This window comes from Lonchura striata, chromosome 2 (genome assembly GCF_046129695.1).
Source record: "Lonchura striata isolate bLonStr1 chromosome 2, bLonStr1.mat, whole genome shotgun sequence".
Classification (NCBI taxonomy): Eukaryota; Metazoa; Chordata; class Aves; order Passeriformes; family Estrildidae; genus Lonchura; species Lonchura striata.
Window position 1 is genome coordinate 13,306,025 of NC_134604.1, and position 22,112 is coordinate 13,328,136.

The following is a 22,112-nucleotide window of genomic DNA, read 5'->3' on the forward strand; positions in this document are numbered from 1 at the left end:
GCTTGTGATAACATGTGAAACAAGTAATTATTTATTTAAGGGAAGGATGAAGAAAAGGTGGGGAAAGGGATGGGCTGTGACACAGTGCAGCAAGAGAAACAAGTTTAGGTTGTGTGTAACACGTGCTACTTTGGGACTGATATGCCTGGTTCAGGAAAAATACTCACTGCATTCAAGTTCACTTATGAATATGAATGGCCTAAGTAGTTTAAGAATCCATTTACAAACCAGTTACACCCACATCATCCTATTTGCACTTACCTTGCAAGCACCTGCTGGCCCTGAAACCTCACAGGAACCATTTTTTTAATTTAGGAAAGATCTTAGCCTGTTGCACTACCATTCTGCTTTCTTTTTTAGTTATCTTCTTTCTTATTTCTCTGCTTGTTCTTTCATTTTCTTTAGCAGTTCACATCCAGGATGGTAAGGTTGTGACAGTTCATTAAATCCAGTAATTCAAATGTTTCTGGGGTGGTAGGTGTCTATTTATAAGTTGCTGATGTGCTGTTTCTGATGTACATGTTGCATATGCATGTTTCATGTGTCTAAATAAATGCCACACTTTGATCCAACAGGCCAGAACCAGTATTGTGGACAAAGGACGGTGGAGAACTCCCAGATCCAGAGAGAATGGTTGTCAATGGCAGGGTTCTAAGCATCAGCTTCCTAAACAAAACAGACAATGGCACATATCGATGTGAAGCAAAAAATCCCATTGGCCGAAACAGCACAGAATATGTCCTGATAGTACATGGTGAGTGTGCTCTCCTTGGTGCATTCTATGCATATTTCACATTTCCAGCTGATACAATCAGGTTCTTATGGTCATTATGGAAAGAATAGCTAGAAAATTTGGAAGTGTAATTGCACTTTTATTGATGCTGTTGTCTAGCTGTGGGGAGTGTGCTGTCTTTCTTTTATTGGCATGCCTCTCTTCTTACACTTTAAACAAAATGTATTCACTTCTGCTGTGAACTTTTTGCTAAGTATGCACCTGTAAAAATGTTTTGCAGTGTGTGGGTACTGTTTCATAAATACTTGCCTCAGGCCCAGCTGTTCAGATAAAGCTGGTTACAAAAGGTTATATGAAGAGAAATAACAGACAGATGTTTGCTTGAGGTTTTCTGCTTAGCTTTTTATAGACCGCCAAAGACAGGACATCAGATACTTCATGCAAGTTACAGCCTGGTACTGAGAAAATTCAGCTCATACAAGTTAGCTGATATCACCTGGCCCATCATTACAGTCAGACCTCAAAACTGTGTCATGTCCTAAATGCATTATACTACTTCCAATAAAATGGAAAAATAGGAAAGTTCACATTAAATTACAATTGTTTTTTTTTTTTTCCCTAATAAATTAGGAAACAATATGTGTCATGTGAAAAAACTATCTGCTTTCTATATTGACCATGAAATAGATTGGTGTAGCTCAGCTGTAGGGGAAACTATAATATAAAATTAGCATTTTCCTTTAATGCGGCCTGGCAATTCAGATCTATCAGTCTCAAAACATGATGTTCTCTTATATCAGGTAGTTCCTGGAAGGTTATAATTTCCATAATTTGAATTTTAATATAAGAGAATATAGAGGCAGAACCTCCACTTTAGTTCATGATGGTACTTTTTTCTATTATTTTTAAGTGCAATTCCTTATAACTATGACAAAATAAAATGAAAAAATATAATGCAAATTTTAGTCTTTAAATAGACAAGAGAATTATGTAGATTTTATTTGCTCACAATCAACTCAGCTACAGCAAGTACATTTCCTTGGTGGTTGAAGGTATCAGAAACATTTTTCATTACAAGTTTACCTGCCTCTAGGTATTTGGCATAAAATTTCTAGTAAGTGCTACTTTCAGTAATGAGATATTTATTGGCACTGTTGATGAACATCATTTATCAAAATAAATGCTTAGGCTACTTTTCATTTTTCTTAAAGTTCACCATTAGTTTATGTAGGATTAGTGACCCAAATAAGGAGGAGATCTATGCATGAGGAACACAGAGCCTGTACTGCTGCGTGAGTATTTCTGTGTTAAAGACAAACAGCAAAACTAAACCCTCTAACCTCTATTTACATTGTCTGCTACAATAAGAGGAAAAGAAAAAATCTCTTTTGCATCCCAGAGGCAGTGGTGTGGTGGTGGTTGGCTGCAGGCACAAAGTGCTCTGCCTTTGATGAGGTAACGGCTTCCACACTTACCATATGTTGAAACTTCTGTCATTTGTGTTTTCTGCCCGATTTATTTATGTCATTATTTCTGAAAATATGGCCTTTCATAATGGGGGATCTTTTTTCATCAGTGGTGACTCTGCAATAGAATTCTATGAAAGAATATTTCACCGTTCCCAGTCTTGCACAGTGGCGTGTCTCCTGTTGATCTGATTATCTTACATCAACTTCCTGGCAGTCTGTAAATTCATTCATTATCAAGGAGGCATTCTGTTATGTTTGGCAGCACATTAGGCATGTTAGGTTTAGCTTGCTCATTGCTGACCTTTTCTGTTATGAGTACCCGAGTTTTCCTAATTGCATTTCTGTGATTCCAGTGCTGGAACTAGAGAAGGTAAATGTCAGGTGCTTCCCATTTTTCTGAAACAATCAGAGTTATGTGACAGAGTGAGATGATGTTTAGTACTTAACAACTTACTGGGGTTCAGAGTTGTAAGGTTAATTTTAAGTAAAAAGGAAACTGACACAATTATTTTATCAAGTGTAACATAATCCTTTGTATGGATAAATTTAAGCAGCCTTACCCCTTCTTTAGCTCATTACATTCATGAATGTCTCTAGTGAACCATAATCCTCCTAAAATTATACAATATTTTTCCTCTCTCTCTCTGGGGGCTAGAAAACCTACTTTTTATCATTTTCTGAGATGCATCCTTCTATTTAATAGAGGACGTATTTTTTATCTTCCTAAATATATCTGGAAGTATCCTTTGATTTCTCATCTCTTCCCCTGTGCTTAATGTGTTGATGTAATTTTTTGTCCTATTCCTTTGTTAGAGCACATTAATCATATGAGTGCCTGCCTTAAATATCAGATTTCTAAGATAAGGTACATGCCAGATTTCCCACATGAGCTTGTGTGAGGAGATAGGGGACATGAGTGGAAGGTATCCTCTGCAGAGGCAGAGAGGGGCAACATGATTCACAGCTTTCCTTTTTTTATATGTACTGTGATTTCCATACATTTTATTCCTTTTTTTTTTTCACTTCAACAGATTTTTATATCTTTCTGTGTGTTAATGATGTAAGAGCTTCATCAGAAGAGTAGTATTTTTTCCACTGTGAGTGGTGATGATGATGTAATACTGTTTTGATGTTAACTGATGGCAGAGAAAATAAATATTGCTGTAAGCAGATGAATGGAAATCTGTCCAATACAATTAGTATCTGACACCATAAAAGTTATTTTTATATTTTTTTGTATAATTAAAGAAACCAGACTTCAGAGAAATTGAATCTATTTGAATAAGGTTAAAGGCTTGGGCTATTAAATATGCTCATGCTGCTTTTCTGAATCAATGTGACTGCTAATTTCCTTTTTCTTAACATTTATTGTTAATAATAAATGTAAAAAAGTACTCTGTGAAGCGGGAAGGTGGGTACAAAGTCAGAGTTTATAGGCAGAAGCACAAAGGGAAGACATGTAGTTTGCTCAAACATTTGTTTCATGCAGTAACAAAGGCAGAGGCTTTAATGCCTGTAGCTGTTGTCATTTCTGTATTCTAATTGGCAAGCTTAATGCTTTAGAAGTGCACATTCTGGCTAGATATATTATACCCTTTCTTTGGTAATGGGCCCCAGGCAATTTTCACTCTCTTCCAATTTATTAAGAATTTTTGTTTACCTTTGTCCAAATACTAGTCATTAATCACCGGCAAACAGAGCAAACTGTCAAACTCGTGTTGCTCAACCCAAAAACATAGACTCTGCTTGCAGAGCTCCAGTAATAACTGCAGTGATTTAGCTGGAGTGGAGGAAGGAGGTGTTCCATCATAATCAACCTGAGGACACAGCTGCTGTGTTTGGAGGAGCAGTTCAGAACCTCTGGGTGTCCCTGCCAAAGACTCGGTTCAGCACCGCCTTGGAGTGAGTGACAGGAGTCCACATCGTTGAGAAACCCCCTGAGTGCAAACAGCACTGTTGATAATTTGCAGCCCTGTTTGAAACAGAGCACCTTGGTGAAGTATCCTGATATGCCAATCTACAGCCAGGCATTAAATTAATTGAAATATTCAGAGCTATTATGTGTTGTGCAACAATTATCTAGGAGAGAAGTATGGAAATGAATGTGAATCAGCAGCTGTGGATGGTCAAGGCAGCTCTTATTGCTCAAATTTTAACTAGGAAAGCATTTGAGCCAGCAATTTAGGATCTCTGAGGAATAAAAAGTGGCATGGCATATTCCTTTGTCTTCAGCCTCTCAATTTTGTAGTTCTTTTTCTTGGGCAAGCGATGTTTTGCAAATAAAGGCAACTGAAAGACTGAGTTACAACCTCATTAGATCCCCTACAATGTGTAAGACCAGAAGTCCCACTGCACCTTTCCTAACTGTAGCATTATTTACATTCCACCTGCTTGTCCAGTCCCATTACAAAACATTTGTCATCTTGGCTTCCACAGTAACGTGTGGCAACAAGATTCTGAATTTAGTTATGTGCTTTGAGAGAAAAGTATTCTCTTTTGTTTGTTTAAGTCTGGGCTTGATCTCTTTGCTCTCCAGCCTTACAAGCTATTTGGCCTCTTTTGCTCTTTGTACTGGAAAGTTGCATTTAAAATTATATTTGCTGCTTCCCTTCAATACACTCTCAAGTATTTCCACATTGGTCTCTACTTCTCATTAATTCTGATCTTAAACTTTGCGTTTCCTGCAATTCTCACCCATATAGCCATTCTCCTTCTTTCATGGTCTTTTTTTTCTCCCCTTTTTTGTTCACCAGACTTTTTGGTCTAGTTTTACATCTCTGTGCCTGACTATTCTCCATATCTGGAACATCACTATGCCAAATCCGTACCAGACACCTTAGTTTATTAAATCCTACCTCTAAATATAATAGAGATTCACCTTCCGTGCCCAACAATAATTCCAGCACTATGCACTTGTACATCTGTATAAGTTTGGGTTTTTTTAAATTGGTGGAGACTCTGTGGAATCCAAAACACATGAAATTAAACAAACTCTTCTGCCTCTATCTACTATAGATTATTTTGTCTTTGTCAGTTCATTTGCCCGCAATCAGAATTTTTTATTATATTTAATTTCTGTTTTGATGTCCTCACAGAGGGCGTTCTCTTTATTTCTTGAACTCACTTGTGCATATCTCTTTGTAAAGGCAGAAACTGATTAGAGCAGAAAATTGAAAAGAAACCTGAGGAGGTGAGGATATATTCTGTCTTCTTTCAAAACTAAGCTTAATGAATAGGCAATAGAAATTTCAGTTTGCAAATATTTTCACTACAGACCTCTGGTAAATCTTGCACAATATTTTTGGACACTTTATAAACATGTAACAAAAACCACATAAAAAGTTTGGGAAAGAAAGGAAGCAGCATCCTTGCGGAGAGCACACTCATCAGTAATCTTGGCTGCTCTGTGTTTTGGTGTTAAGAACCTACAAGTTGAGGTGACTGGACTTGTTTAGAAGTTTCCCCCTTTAAAGTTTTCCGAGTTGAAGTGTCTCATTTACACACACACCCCTCAGGCTTTCTTTTCCTATTTTGCCTTTATGTGAACAAAGCTTGGGCTTTGCAAAAGAAGAATTGAGCAGAGCCATAGTGTAATGTAACAATAATAACATTTATAGCTGCAATAATGGGGAGATTTGGTAAAAAACCCCAACATTGCCCTTACAGCAATCAAGGTATATCAAGAATATGAGACTCAGAAGAATTCTTAGGACTTAATTAGAAACTCACTCTATGTGACTACGTGTGGCTTTTAGTTTTGAGATTTTTCTTTTTTATATCTTTGTTTGAATTAAAAGAAAGAAGTCTCAGTATTGAGTCTTTAAAACAAAGGTGAAAAGTTTTTCCTATTCCCATTTTATATGAAGTAAAAATAAATTAAAAAGCACAGAAGATAACCTGCAGGAAAAAAAGGAGCCTGGGCTTCAGTTGGAAATAAAAGCATGCTCATGAGTGCTTGGTCAGTCTCAAAAGCCTTCCTTCCCCCAAAGCTATCTTCTTCAAAGCATAGCCTTTCAAATTGTGTTGAAATACTCTAATTTTACATCAGTGTTGTAAAATAACATTATGGCATTAAATCATTAGCACAGAATTAAAACTGGCTTCTCCAGAAGACTTTTAGTTGGGCTGGAAGAGGTTGTCCAGACTTTAAAACACCATGCAGATCAATTTCCTGCAGTCAGATGAATTAAGAAATTGTGGAATAGAGGGGTTTTTATTGGGCTGAAGAAAAAGAATAATAATAGTTGACATTTTCAGGTATGAGAAGTCTGTCAAGAAACTTGTGGTGGAGTTGTTGGCTTAATTTTATGGATGAATTGTCCAGCTATTATCCCTGAACCCTCTCAAGGCAGCTACTTTGAAATTGCTTTTTGTTGATAAATACTTGAATAGTGGGGTGTACAGTTGAGCTGTATGAACTGATCTTTCTTCATTTATGGTGACTTTAGAAAAATAAGATACAAATTTCTTTTCCAGATAAGCTTAAAAGTATTTTGGAAAGGTCAAGAAAATAACATTCCAAACCACACTAATACTTTTGAGGAATATGTTTGGCAAGTCTACATTTTTACATTAAAATACTCTTTCTCATTAAAGAAAACTTTTTAAATTAAGTGATTTTTTTAAATATAATTTCTAAAAGGTTTTTTTTTTTTTAATTTCATACTGGAATAATCACTGAAATTGAATGCAGAGTATTTCAGCAGCAGAAAATCTCTCCCCAAGCCCTTTCACAATGGAACAATAATCTAACAATATATTCTACTATGTAAAGCTCCTTCCTATTTGAATACATATTGTAATGTGTTCTAAAACCTGTAGTTTTGGATAATGCCTTTAATAAGACATAACTCTCGAAAATATTTGATTTTCTCTGTGCACATGATATGTGACATGATAGTTCTAATGGGATTTCTGAAAAGGAAAAGATTGTGTGGACATACCAAATATGTCACTCTTGCTTTTTTGACTGTTTTAACTGACCTTCAGTGCTGTTGAGTTTATTATCACTAATTTGCTGTAGTAGCACAATTGCTCTCTAATTTTTCATCCTTTGCTATCGCTTATAGCCCCAATTTTCCTGAACTTTACTTCAGTTTACCTTTTTTTTTTTGACATGCCAGCTTGTAAAATTACTATGTCTATGAACATCATATGTAATCTTCATGATGAAAAGATTAACTCAATAATTTCACTTTAGACTGATGATAAAGTTAGATTATAACAGTTGCTAATGGTCTTCTGTTTCCATCTAGACCATTTATTATTCAGGAAACTCAAGCCATAAAGACAATATTAGAGTGACTTAGTGATTTTTCTGAATTGAAACCTTTCCTGCACCATGAGGTGGTGGAATGTAGATAAGGGTGTCCTGTCTCTGTCTTTCTCATATGGTGCTTCCACAACTTACCTTTCTTTTGAGAATGTGTTCCTCAGTGTTTCACTCACATTCAGGAAAGAAAATAGAACATTGTCTATGTGATGTTGCTTAAAATGACCACTGGTCATACCAGGGGATACATCAGAATTTGCTTTGCTCCCCCTGGGATTGTGAATCCTCTTGGAGATAGATGTAAATGCCTTGGAGGCTGGGAGGGGTAGGGAAAAGCTTCTGCAAATATGCATCTCTCTTGGACAGCTTTGAGAACTTTTGTATCTGAGCCCTCTTGATCACATGTGAAGATAAGCCATGGAGGCTTATCTCAAACCATTAATATTTCTAACATCCATAAATTTACATTAATAATTATTAGTACTTATTATTTTATTTTTGCTATTTAACTTTTAATTATTAATTGCTTGGTGAACTTCTCTTTGCCTGCATTTCTATGTTATAGAAAGGGAAATTATTAAATAAAATGTTTCTTGCATTAACATTTTTCTTAGAGCAAGCAAGGTATTTCTCCACTTGTTTACAGTATTTAATTATTTCAGTACTGCAGCTGACAAGAATTTGAAATATCCCTAAACCCTCAAACTCAAAAATCTTCCTAACATGACACTTCACATCATAGGTTCAATCTAAATAAGTGCCGGCACCTAATGTGTCTTTAGCCCCTCCTCCAAAACTGAATCCTCTATATCTGCAATCACAAACTATTTTTTCTAGCTCTTACTGCTTGAATTCTTGATGCAATAGAATAAAATTCTCTTAGCTTTGTAATTAAAGTCATGTTTTGTATTGCTGAATCCTATCACAGACTTTCTGCATTGAATCTAGCTCTGACTTGTTATGCCTTAACATGAATCACTTTGCTTTGTCTCAGAGATTCCAGAGTGTTTTGGCAGCTTCCACAAAAGCTTGTGGCATCAATGTTTCTCTACGATTCCCACAGAAAAGGGAGCAGACAGCAAAAATAACTAGAAGGACAGTAAAGGTGTATCTCAAAACCATCCTCATGTTCAAGGAGAAAAAATAAAGCAAAAACCCATTAAAACCATTGCTACCAAAGCTGATGAAGCATGCAATCTGCCATAGGAGGATGTCCCAAAATGCCCTGACCTCTCTCACCAGGCTGTGGTTCCCTCATAAGCACTGAGAAAATTCTAACCCCATGTGAAGGAGCTTTGCTGGTGCTTGGGAAGAGGTCTCCAGGTGTGTGGTGTAAGCTGATGTGTCATTTATGACAGAGACCTCAGGAGTTTTCAGTCAGGACCCTTTGCTTTCCCTCCACTGGTATCCACACTGCTTGTTTGCTCCCTTGAAGAAAAAAAATTTGTTTTCCTTGGTAACCTCATGCCTGAGGCAGATTTATCTTCCACCTGAAACTGCTCTTATTAATCCTCATGGCAAGTGTAGAAACAAACAAAATTAAGGAGAGGAGGAAGTACAAAAGAAAGTTTGGCAGGGAAAAACTCAAGGAGTGGGCAAAGCATTTATTCTTCAGATATTACTGTGGGTCATTGCACCAGTGAATTTATTTTTCCCCCAGTGATTTTGTAGTTTACATTTTCTGCAGGTTTCCCAACCCTTGTTTGGTGGGAAGCAGGGAGAATTGAGGGATGCTGACATGTTGAAGTGCCTGATGGAGGAGAGCTCTGGCTGGGTTTCATCACTTTGGAGCGGGAACTGAAATCTCTTTGCACTGCTTTGTGTATCACTTTCTTTAAAATATATTAGCAGATATGATCAAGCATTCTTTATAAAAAACCCTGTGATTTCCACTGGCGAACTATCCTGCTTGATGGCATAATAGTTAAGGTACTAAATATCTGCCACCCTGAAGGGAAGCTGGATCATTTTAACAAAATTAAATCTTGACAATATTGCATGGACCCCACCATTCATAGCTATGTGTTATACAAAGCCAAAGAATCATGGTAGGAATTCAACTAGGACAAAAAACCCCAAAACCCCAAAAAAAAGAGCATAAAAGACTGACAGCTGGAAAGATAGGGCCTTATTTTCTCAGGCAGTGTACTTTGGTGATAGGAATGTGGGAATTAAGTGTATGTGAGACAGTGCAATGAAGGACAAAAATCTATGTTTTAGGTTGCACAGTGCCAGTCACTTTCCCAAGGTGATTTTCAATAAGATATAGCAATCCCACTGTGATAAAAAGTGTTTCAGATTAGTGTTGGACCTTTTGATTTTATTTTGAAATAAACTTATTTAAAATAAATTACAGTCCCTGTTATCTCTCTTTACTAACCTTAGAATTATTGCCATGAGTTTGGAGTTGTTTAAGCAACTTCATTGATTTGGCCTGAATTTCTGAGAGACATGAAAGTAGCAACTGTAATAAAATAGAGATCACCAATCTGCTTACCTCCATTTAGTTTCAACATGTCTCCATACTAAGGAAATTTTGGGAAATTTCTCTTTACTTTCTTTATTTTCAGTGCGATTCTGGCTGAGCTTCTTGATTTTTTTTTTTTGGTTGTGTGTGTGCAGAAAGAGTCAAATGTCATTCTGAGAAAGATGTCAACTTTGTTCAAGGCTGCTTGGTGTCTGAATTTGTATTGTGCATTAGCTTTTCCTTATAGGTTTTCAAGGGCCAGCTGCCAGTACTTTATTTCATTTAATTTTGAATACTCCTATTTTATGGTTTGCGAAAACAAGGAAATATGGCTTGTCTGCTTACTTAAAAAGAATAAAAATGAACATCACAGCCTTAATGTGTTTTTTAAGCAGTGGCAATGGGCCTAGAACACCATATTAATAGCGATAGAATAGTGTGCTTCTGGGGAAAATTGTGTTGGCTTTATTCTTACAAGATGTTTGGTGGCTTTTGTGGTAACATTTTGTCCTGAATGCAGTGAAATTTGCACTGCAGGTATAAGGACAACTTCTTTTTTAAATGCAGTTTTGAGAGGTTTTGTTTTCTTTTGATGTTTTAATTTTTTGTTGGTTTATTTTTGTTTGTTTGTTTTATTTTTTTAGCAGAGCATTAGAATGAGCCTCAGGAGATCAGTTCTGAACTCCCCTGTCAGGCTCAGAAGTCTGTAAAATATAAGACATTCCACTTAATTCTCCTATGTTCATTTCTCCAGCTGTGAAATGGGAATACTACTGTCTCTTTTTTTTTCCTAAACTTTGGTCTGTACTACCCAAAAAATGATCTTCAAGGCAGAGGTACATTCTTTACTGTTTCTGTATTTGTTAATGTAAAGCTGTAAACAAAATCAAGATATATATATATATTTATATATATATGTATGTATGCCTTTTTACAAGTAAGGTGTCTTCACTTGAGGCTGTGGTCTCAAACAATGCTCTAAAACTTTTGCTTTTTATTTATTTAAAATGTTGAATCACCAAATCCAGGCAAGTTGCATAAGCCTCAATGCAATATTTGTAGCTACTTTAATGAGAAAGGTGAGCTTTTATACAACACAAATTTACTCCTTTAAAACAATGGCCTTTCTATTATTACTACTGTTCAGTTGGAAAGGACTTTTTTTAACTGTTGGCAAAACTTGTGCTAAGTTTGGGAAAAAAAATTAGGTCTTACAGTACTCCTGGAATAAATTTGTATGTATTATAGTCATATAACTCCAGAATATAGAAGCTTAATCTTTCTGTTGAATACTTGGTTTGATTTGTCCTTAGAGGTAAATCTTGCACTAATAACCATTAATAAAGTAAAACTTAGAGGGCTTGAAAACAGATTCTTCAATAGTAAATAATTTTCCTACTTGAGAATTTCAATTTTTCTTGTACTAAAATAATTTTCAATTTCTAATTACTTGGTAATTATTTTGTTAAATTTATCCTTTGCGATAGAAGACAGTGTGTCACCTGGTTTTAGCACAACTAGAAATTAAGAAATAAGGCATTACAGCCTATTAGCTTCCTACAGTCCAAATGCTGCAGATAACACAATCTTCCCCACCAAAACTGAGCAGCAATAGGTATATGTATTGTGAGACAGTACATTATGTCACGTTTTATTCTTCTGCTTCACTGGGAGCAGGGGCAGGGATCTTTTGGAATGTCTGGGCTGGTGACAAACAATGAGTCTGACGGGCGGTGAGATGGGAGCGTGTCCCAGCATCTCCAGGCCTTCATTGCAAGCTCCTCTCTCTGTTCCAAGGGAGCTGCAGCCAGAGTGCTTTTGCTGATAGCAAATTCAGTGGAGTGCTGTGGGGAGCAAAACGATCCCTAAAGTAAGCACTGAGGGCTTCAAAGGCTAGAGCCGTGATTCTGAGAGCTATGAGCCACCAGTGCAACTCTCAAATCCACGTTAGAGGCTTTCCTGTGAAATGCTTGGTCCAGGTTTCCTGGGGTCCCTCTGTGCAGCTCCACCAGCTATGAGTGCAGCAGGCTGCTCCAGTCTCCAGGTGACAAAGCCCAATTTGTGGCAACATCTGGTGCTGTGCAGTGTCGGAATCTGTGGTATTGATGATTCCAAGATTGTAGAAAGTCTCTGTCTTTCTGCCCCGCTGCCAAAGCAGAAGCCATAATTGGTCTGTGCTGGTTCCAAGGTTGTTTATTCTGTTTATCTCTAACATGTTCTGCTGCCCTGCCCAGCTCTGTCCTGCAGGGCAGCGTGTGGGGCTCTGCCCTCAGTGGGATGTTACAAACATTAAATACCAGAAACTCCCTGGGCTGGATTTACAATAACGTGCCAATATCTGTCACCTACGTTGAACAGTGTGTCCCCAGCCTGAACCAACAGAAAAATGCCAACACCACAGTGAAACATGGAGGGCATGAAGAAGGAGAAAAAGGACAAGACACACCCAATTTCCTCCATCTTGTCCCCTTTGGACCCCTAATCTAGAATCCTAAAATTTTACTTTTGCACCTGTGCCACACTTAACTTTTACTTATATCAAACACTCAGAGCTTGTAATTCATCCTGTAAGATTGAAAACTCTTTTCCTTGGACAGAGATCACAGACAGTGTCTCTGGGGGCTCTGTCCAGGGGGTTCCTGACCCCCTGCCAGGGTCCCAGACCTTCCAGGGCAGCCAGAGGGAAGCTCTGGATTCCCACAGTGCAGAAAGGTTGTTTTTTAATATTTGAAAAAACCAAAACCCACAAAAAACCCCTCACCCTTTCCTTTCAGTGTTTATTGTTTCTCTTAGAAGTTTTAGCAAGTATCCACAAGCACTACAAAGCACATAGTCCCAGTGTCTACTAAAGTCCCAGTGTCTACAAAGTCCCAGTGTCTATCCTAGATGCTGATTGTGCATACTCAGCATATTCTGCTTGGTAGGGTGCCCACAGAAGGTGGCAGAGGTGGGTTTTACCTAAATACCCCTCCTGCCTTCCTGGCCCAGGGCCCCACAGCTCTCCTGAGAGCTGACCTGGACCTGGGCAGATGCACCTTGAGGGAGGAGAAAAAGTCAATGTCAACCACTGCTCTCAGGCCTGCAAGCTTGTCCTCCCTTGCCAGGTCTTCCTACCACATTGAGGTGCTTCCATCCTCCTGCTTCTTCCTTCTCAGCTTCCTGAGATCCACAGCTGCTTGTTTTCTGGCAGCTCTCACATCTGTCCTGAGCCTGACCTGGCTTTACATGTGGAAAATCAGCCTTTCACACACCTGTGGTCTTTGTGAGTCCTGCTGTTGCTCTGATGCACAAAATAAATGAGATATTCACTACAGGAGTTCTTTCTAGACAATTTAGGGCAGCTCACTTCTTCATATTTCAGTGTCAAATGAGATGGCAGAAATAACTTGCTACTACACCTTGTTTTTTCATATTCATCACATTTTTTATTTTGTCACAAGCAATTCTGGTCAGAGCATGTGTTGTAAAAGGTGCCACAGTGTATTATCAGGCCTTTGTTTTAAGTGATTTGGGATGACACCATACTGCCAGTACTAAATACTAACATTGAAATGGGCTTTATTCTTCTGAGTTATATTCTTAACTTTCTAAGGGCATAATTTGGGCCAGGGATGTGCAGATTGCAAGTTTTTTGCTTGGCTCTTTGAGAACAAAAGGAAACAGGCTTTTTTTGCTGTAATTTTTAATACTTAATTTGCTATTGAAACCTATTGGTCTTGAAACTGGGGGGAAAACCTAAAAAACAAAACACAAATGAACCAGCAATCTACAAAACTTTCTATAAGAGAACACTATTGTTCTTTCCAGTTCCTGTTCATTCTTTCCAGTTAGCCCAAGTGTATGTCTTGCAATATGAACTTATCCACTTGAAGATTTTATTGGTATAACTATAGATATGGATCTACATGGAGCTTTTGTTAAAAGGGTTTGGATATTTTTAATGACATCTGATTTGCTAGCAAAAATGTCAAGCACATAATTGCCATTTCAGAGGTTCATAAATCTGAATCAATTAGTAAAAAGAACCCCTTGACCTCGTGTCCATGAGCATTCATGATCATTCAGTCTAAGTGCTAAGGAGCTATTGGCACATGATGTTCAAGCTGAGTGATCCTTTTGTTCAATCCCATTTTCTTGGAGCAAGGTAAATGCAGCTCCCTTTGAATTTAAAACCTTGCTAAATTATTTAGTGCTACATATCACAGACTGATTAAATTTTTCACAGGGTAGTGAGATTGTTTCCCAGGTAGGTCATCACTCAGTTCAGTTTACCACTTAAAATTTCTTTCATTCTCAGTCAAAATACAGCAAGGACCATCCATCATTATCACGCTGTCCTTTAATTTTTCTGTCAGACTTTGTCAGGCTTGAAACAAAAGCCTTTACATTTTTATCAGCTTCAGCTATTGTTGTCTGATTTGTGCTCAGTCATGTCAAAATATCGGTTGTGTTTTCACCAAAAAAGTCAAATATTTTCAATAGGTCAGATCTATCTTTCACATAAGCCCGCTAAACCAAACAGAACCATTTCTCATTTCTTTGGAAATGGAGAGTAAAAATGCTCAGGGCCAAATTGGCAGAGAGAGTAAATTATCCAGGCTCCCTGCACTTAAATGGATGGATGTCTTCTGCCTTAGCAAGGAGAACACGGCATCAATTCAAGCAAGGAGAAGCAAATGGGAAATTTTGGGCAGGTGGGGCTCAGCACTGCTTTGAGCCGATCTGGCCCAGCACTGCCCTGCCACTCCTAAGCAGCTTTCATCTGTGCCTCTGCTGAAGAGCAGCTTCCACGCTGTGATGGTTTGACACTGGCACAATGCCAGCGCCCCCATGAAAATGCAACCTCCCAATTGAATGCTGTGAAATGCGATCGAGAACAGAGCAAAGCAGGCCCAAGCTTAATAACAAGGGAAAAAACCTTTATTAAGCTACTTCTACTATACTACTATAAAATAAAAAAGAAAGAAAAAAAAAATCACACACACAAAATTCAGAATGAAAACCTTTCAAAACATTCCTCCTCCCAACACCCAACTCCAACAAACCACAGTGAGACACAATCTGGACCCCAATCAGGTTTTCACCCTCCAGACAATCGATACTCAGCCCATTGAGGGAGAGAGGAGTCTCTCCTGTGCCACAGACCCCCAGAGAAACACAGCTGCCACATCCTGTGCTTCCATGTCACACATGGCACCGCCCGGAGAAAATCTGCCAGTGTGACCCTCTCTTTTCCATGCACAGTGCTCTCACCACCAATGCATGGATGCTGGGCAGGGGGGAATCCTGCACTGCACGCTGACTGGAACCAAAGGGAGAGAAAGTTCTCCTGGGAGTTCTGCTTTTAACCCCTCTGTGTTCTCAGAGGTGTGTCCACTTTCAATTGGTCACCCCAAGTGTCAGTATCCAAACCTGACCCCTGACTGGATTGACCTCTTCCTTCCGAGAAAATTCTTTTTGCGTGTCAAACCACAACACTCGCCAAGCCCAGTTTGCCTGTTCCTCTTTCCGCCATCCACTGGGAATCAGCCTTCAGCTCTCCCCTGGCTCCTGCCTGTGGTGTGTTAGCAAGCAGCAGTGCCACAGGGAACAGCTTTCCAGAGCTTTCCTCTGCTCTCCGCAGCACCGAGCTCTGACAGGTCCTCGCTGAAATGAGGGGTCTTGGCTGAGCCTTTGCAGCTCAGCTCAAACCTCCCCGTGCCACCAGAAAGGTCAGGAGCCCGCCTCTCCTTCTGAATGGCCAGCTCCAGCCTCACCTGTATAACCTGCGGAACAGAAGTGACAAATAGTCCATGGGAGTCCTTTGGCATGAAGGTCAACCCCTTTTCTATTTCAAACAGCTTTTATGGAAACAATTAGTTCTCCATGAGTTGTTTGCATTTCAGAGCTAGCAAGATGATGAAGTTAATACCAACTTAATTACATTATTGGATTTTTGACTGAATATCTGTCTGTCAACAAACATCCATTTTAGAAGTGAGGTTTCAAAATTAATGGAGACAATTATTGCTTGACTTCTAGATCTCCTGAGCATGGCTTTTCTATCTTCTTTGGTTCCCCATCTGCAAAATATAGCTATTTTCTGCTTCACAGGAGGCTAAGGATTAATACTTTAGTATTATTGAAATAGCAATCTGTGCAGCGATTTGGGTATGGCTACTTGAATTAAAAAGTTCTGCTTTGCAAGGTCCCTTGGTCATAATGATCCTTGGTATTTAGTGGCATGAGAGGCATAAAGAAAAATTCATTTTCAGCTGAACATTGTGTACAACTAGAGTCACAAATTGCAAGACAAGGAAGTGGAATTTAGTTTCACTCCAGCACAGATTTCTTGGGCAGAAATCTGCAAATCCATTCTGTGGATGCAGATACAGAAAGCTCAGGAGGACAAATCTACATTGTCCCTATGACAGCATGTTCTGAGCAGCTGCCAGCAGGGAGCTCTGGGTGACAGCGTGTGCCTCGTTAGTGAAATAAGATAGGTTTGCTTTGCATTAAAAAAAAATAAAAGACCAAAAGTCCTACAGGACTAGAAAGAGGTCAAACTGTAATTCTCTTTTCTGGCATGAAATGGAGCAGGACACCCTCTATGAAGCACAGTGATGCATATGGTTTAAACAGATGTTTATGGCCTAATGCTGTTTAGTATCATTTTTTTAATCTGTAGTCCATACTCTTTTGGGAACTTCCAAACCCATTTACCTCCTACACCTGCAATGCATGATGAGACTGAGGAACATTGGACATTGCTTCTAGTTTATTTCTTGAACTGCATATTCTGTATTCTCTTATGCAATAGCCTTTTCAAGGCAAAGTTTTCATAAGAATCCATAAATCTTGGAAGAACTGGTAGGAGTCATTCTGTCAGACCCAGCAGGCACCATCCACACAGGTCTTTCCAAGGTGGGGATCATTTCAGAATGCTTGGATCTGGGCTGTCCAGAGAGGATTTAAGGATGACATATGACCCAGGCATTCAAAAAGTGTTGTCTGGAGAGCTATGAGTTATTTGGTTACTTTGCACATTCCTGTTGCAGACTCTCATGTTGTTAATGGAGTGTTCCACTGGGCAGAGCCTTGAATGTAAACTGGTACAAAACAAATCTTTCTAGTGTCCAGAACAGCCTTAGATTTTATTGCCTGGGCAATGTTATACTCCTCAGGCTGCTGATTCCTGGTTTCTGTCTTGTGCTGGGGTCTTTAGGAGCAAGTGCTGGCATTGCTGTGAGCAAAGCAGACAGAGTGCAGTCATTTGCACAGTGAAATTCACCTCACTCTGCAAAGAAAGAAACCAAATGCTCTTCCTTGCTTTTGCATCCCTTTTGAGAAGAGAGATTTTCTTTCAGGCTTCCATTTTGATGTTTGGCATCAGAGTTTATGACTTTCATCAGGAAACTAATATCTGCACAAGCTTTCATTATTTTTAATCTGATGAGATCACATCTGTATTAAAACACTGACATATCCTAGTTCATGGTAGCTAGACTGCTTCCTAGGTAGCCCTTCATTTAAAATTACAAATCTTGTTTGAAATGTTTCAATCTGAAGAGAAACCAGAAAGTTCTATGTTCATCAGTGATTCATGTAAGCTATTATTTGGTAAAATAGGTAAACAGCATGCTTGCAGATTGGATAGCTCTGTCATAAAACTATAACTTGTCATTGCAGTCTTAAGTAATTGGTATTTAAGAAAGATAATGAATGGAACCCTGAGTCACACTAATTACTTTTACGTACAAGAATGATGCATACAGCTTTCCTAATAAGCAAGGTTTTGATCTCCTTATAATGTAGGTGGGGTTTTTTTTCTCTTTGATTTAATTTTTAACAGATACTTATCAGGGAAGGAGTTTCCCTTTATGAGAAGAAATTGCATAGATCAGCACATATGACATGTATCTTTTTAACATGTTAATTTATTTCTAATGCTTGTTATACTCAGTTCTATTTCATTATTGTGGTACTCACCCTCCAGGTAATATTATCATTATTCCTGGTGATTAATATGGCTACAATTGTGAGGGGTTTTAAAAGCCTGTTCTAATTTTTCTGTCTTGAGAATATTTCATACTGGGAATTGGATTAAATATCAGTGTATATTAGATTAAAAATCAGTGTAGAGATGAAAGATGGATCTTTGTTTTCTTCTGGCTTCAGAAGTAGAACATCACACAGGTATAGATTCCAGAGAGCATAGTGGTATTTTTTTATCAAAACTAGAGGAATACAGAAAATAGTAGGTGATTTACAGAGTAGCTAACAAGGAGACTTTTATATTTGGAAAATAATCTGTCATCCAGCATGGAAATAAGGTAAGCATGCTACTTTGAAGCCTTAAGAGAGTAATTATGCAATGCTGAACTCAAGGATTCTGTGTCTGAAGTGTGTTCTGTAAGGCCCAATACTGAAAAGCTCTGAGCTACTTCAGCTTCCATTGATTTCAGTCTGAATTGATGGTACTCAGGGACCAATTGCATTTCTTTCCAGAGCAAGGGAAGACAGATTGTGGGTCAGACTTTTGCTCTTTTATTGCACTGAATAGCACCCTTCAGAAATATTTTCAGTGAAATCAGTATGGAATGGGTTGCTCACCATCAACTGCTGAGAAACGAGTCCTTCCCTTTCAAACCTGCAATATAAATAATCTGAAAAATGTCAGATGCTTATGTCTTCTCAGAAGGGCTTTTCTCTACTCTTCAGAGCTTTTGGTTTTTTTGTTCTTTAAAACCTGCAATCACCTTATAAGCAAAGTCATATTGGTCTTTATTGCTTTTGGCAGTGTAATCAAAGTATTTTATATGTGTACATCTGGTTATGTTCTGCTCTGTGCTGGAGCATTCTGCATCAGGTGTTCTCGTATCCTCTACAGAGAAACAGTCATGCTTCTAATCCTGGCATTCCTGCACTTGCTTGGGCAAAACCTGAAGGGTTTTATAGGATGCTGTCATCATTTTTTGTATGAATTTTTTTCTGACTTGCATGCATGCTTTTTTATCAGTAATATTATTATAATTTCTGATTTTCAGTTTGAAGATGTTTTAGAAAAATACTGATGTGTACTAACAATAAATTGTAAGCATTAAGGATGACTGAAATATGACTGTGCCTACAAATTAGGGTAAAGATTTTGAAATATATTCTGCTCTGGATCTTAGCAGACAACTGTGTCTTAAGCAAATGTGTGGGAAGAAGAAAAGCAATCCGGAAAAAGCAGCTCTTATAGTTAGTAGAATTTTCTCCCCTTTTTCCCTTCATTGAGTCTGTCTGAAAGTGGGTGTTTTAACATACAGCCATTTCTTGTTAACATGTGTGTGTTTATTTTAGCATGATGGTGTTGTTTTTTTCATCTCCCACTCTGACACAGCATGTTTCATCTGTATATGGTTTCTACTACATGAGACATTTAAAATGGCTCAGCGAAGAAATGGATTCTTGTCACTTAAACTGTCACTCTCTCGTTCTGTGGAAATGTGGTCATTTTAACAGATTGTTAAATTCTGTGTGCTCAAAGATTGACTATAAAAATTGAGAGTGATAAATGTCAAGAATTTAAAGGTACCCTGTTGTACCTGTAATAATTTATGTTAATCATGTTTTAATTTAGTCATTTTCAACATACTTGTATTTACAAATTAAACCACTATTATGGTTCTCCTTTGTTTGCATGATATGATTTTATTTTATATTTTTTTTTCCACTCACCAGATGTTTTCAACACTTTGCTTCCCACTACTGTCATCCCCTCCCTTACCACTGCAACAGTCACAACCAATGTAGCCTTAACAGCCAGCACAACCACATCGGCAACAGCCACCAGCATCAGAGGTACAGTATCCTTCTTTGTTATGGCCTGGGAAGCACATGATAAATAGGAAATAGCTTTGGTTTTGATTTTTTTTTTTTAAACAAAGATATAAGTTGCTTAAGAGAGGGTGCAAGCATTCAGTTCAGTGTATATTTAACAGAATAATCCAAAGGGTGATAGGTGGGTTAAGGAAAGATTTCGTATGACCTTGAATGTTGTCATTGCTCTAGCAGTGTGTATGTGAACTTTGACAGGATGCTTAAATTATTTGTATACATTTGCATTTAATTTTTTAAGGTTAGTAAATTAACTTTAATGTAAAATGCAAGCAAGCTATTTTTAAATAAACGTGACCTTTTTAAGACTGGTTATTTTGGGTGCTACCATTTTAAAACAAGCTAGGTATCTCAGCACTGGAATTTCTGTTGATGAAATCTTGCTTGATAACAAAGAGGCACTGTGATACATCACCCTTGTTAGCCTTTTATAGTTAAGGCATTCCTACTTTAGGGGTGTTGTTATCTCACCAGAGCTAGAGTAAATGAGCTAAAAGTTCTCTCTCCCCTCCCTGACCCCCATCTGTTGGGGTTTTTGCTGTTATAGCTTTCCAAATGTTTCTAGTAATGCTTCATTTCTTTATGAGCAAAATATAGAGGTTATTTTACTCTTTTATTCAGTGGCTGATCAGATAACTGTTAAATAGGGAAGATGTCTGCAGAAGGTTTTGCAGATTATCATCTTCTGGTAGCTACAAATCTCTGGCGGTAAATGAAATGGCAGAAGGTTCCTATGTGGTCTCTTGAAAATTTTCGTAGCACAAGAGAGGAAATTATATTATTTTACCACACTGCAAGTGTTGACATGATGAGGTGCAGTTAGGCCAGGAAAGTTAAGACAGCTATGACATCTTTCGTATCTGGATGTGTTGTTAGTAGTCAGTTGTAGTAACTAACTTGCACTAACTAAACTTGTACGACTAACTAAAATTCTGGTTGCCTAACTTGCAAAAGTAAAGATGCTAATAGTATCAGATCACCTAAATTCTTCCTCCACAGGGCACAGATATTTTAATAATGTGGCCTTCTTGTGATAAACTGACATCAGATCTAAAATTACATTTTAAATTCTTTAATATTATCTTTAATATTACCAAAATATTATCTTTAATATTTTAATGTGAAATAGCTGTTATTTTAAGGAAGAGAGAAAGTGTTGTAGTAGTCCTTTTCCTTCAGAAAAGGAAAGCTAGACCATGAAAAACAGCCCAGCATTCATGGGTCTAAGAGGTTGCAGGAGGAACATTTCCTGAAAAGGAACAGAATGACAGGAATTGTCATGTCTTTATAAAAGAGTGGTTTGTGTAAAGCACAGAAGCCTCCAGCTTTCTGAGGGCTCACATCCTGAAAGGACAATGCTCTTGGTGTGCTGTGCTGAAGTTTGCTGCCCTTCATGAATTGTTTTCTTCTGCTTGTTATGTGGTCATAACTATGTCATTGTTATGATTGTACTGATGTTTTTAATGCATTGTCTCACCTCTTAAGTGTGGTTTAGGGCCTCATTTTCTTTCCTGTGGAATGTTCATTTTCACTATTTGTGTGTCCAGCATCAATACAATGGTCTGAAAAGGGAGAATTCTCTTCTAAGTTTCAGCTCTAACCCATGGGAGAATGCATGTAATTTGATGCTACACTTGGAGAGATGCTGCTTTAATAGAAAGTAAAAGAAAGGAAATTGAGTGATCAATTGCTGAAACATGAGCACTCACTTTTCCCAGAAAGAAAGAAGTGAATGCAGCAAAATGGCTGAAAAGATGAGACCACTTCAATCTCAAGGAAGTGTTAGATAGAGTCTGTTGGGGAGATATTCAAAGGGACAAATGAGTGTGGGAAGTCCATTTCCTCAAAATCTTGTATTGAAAGGAAAATGATAGTTTATCCCAATGCAGACAGAGTAAATACTGCATATGTAATAAACTAATGAAATTGGGTTTTTTGACAGTCTAAGATATCAAACCTCACTAAAACACAAAAACAAGGTTACTATAAACATAAATAATGGAAGATATCAATGTGGAACAAACATGAAAACGGGTGCAAAATGAAATGAGCAAGTTGTGAGAAATTTAACAAAACTAAAGTGTTTAGAGATACACTAGATGAGTAACAAAAATAAGGAAATTAATCATGAACAATGAGGACAAGGCTGAAGTAATGGGTGTTTTAGTCAACAGTGGAAGATTGCAGTGGAAACTGGAGTGCTGTTTCTTATGGGGGGTAGGAGGGGATGTTACAGTGAAAAATGACCACAAATGGTAACAGATCAAAGAATAAGGAAAGAAGCATAGATATGGTCTGCAAAGAAGCTGA

At 37.9% G+C, this 22,112-nt stretch overlaps 1 protein-coding gene across 4 annotated transcripts in view; it reads left to right on the forward strand.

Annotated features, from left to right (window-relative positions):
• CADM2 (cell adhesion molecule 2) overlaps positions 1–22,112 on the forward strand; it is a 590,742-nt gene that overhangs the window by 521,925 nt on the left and 46,705 nt on the right. For 3 of the 4 annotated variants that reach the window (XM_021541238.3, XM_021541246.3, XM_021541256.3), the window contains 2 exons: positions 576–754; positions 19,647–19,766. In XM_021541238.3, the coding sequence (XP_021396913.1) occupies positions 576–754; positions 19,647–19,766 (299 nt within the window). The remainder of the gene's footprint in view (positions 1–575; positions 755–19,646; positions 19,767–22,112) is intronic. The other variant, XM_021541252.3, reaches the window with a different exon arrangement.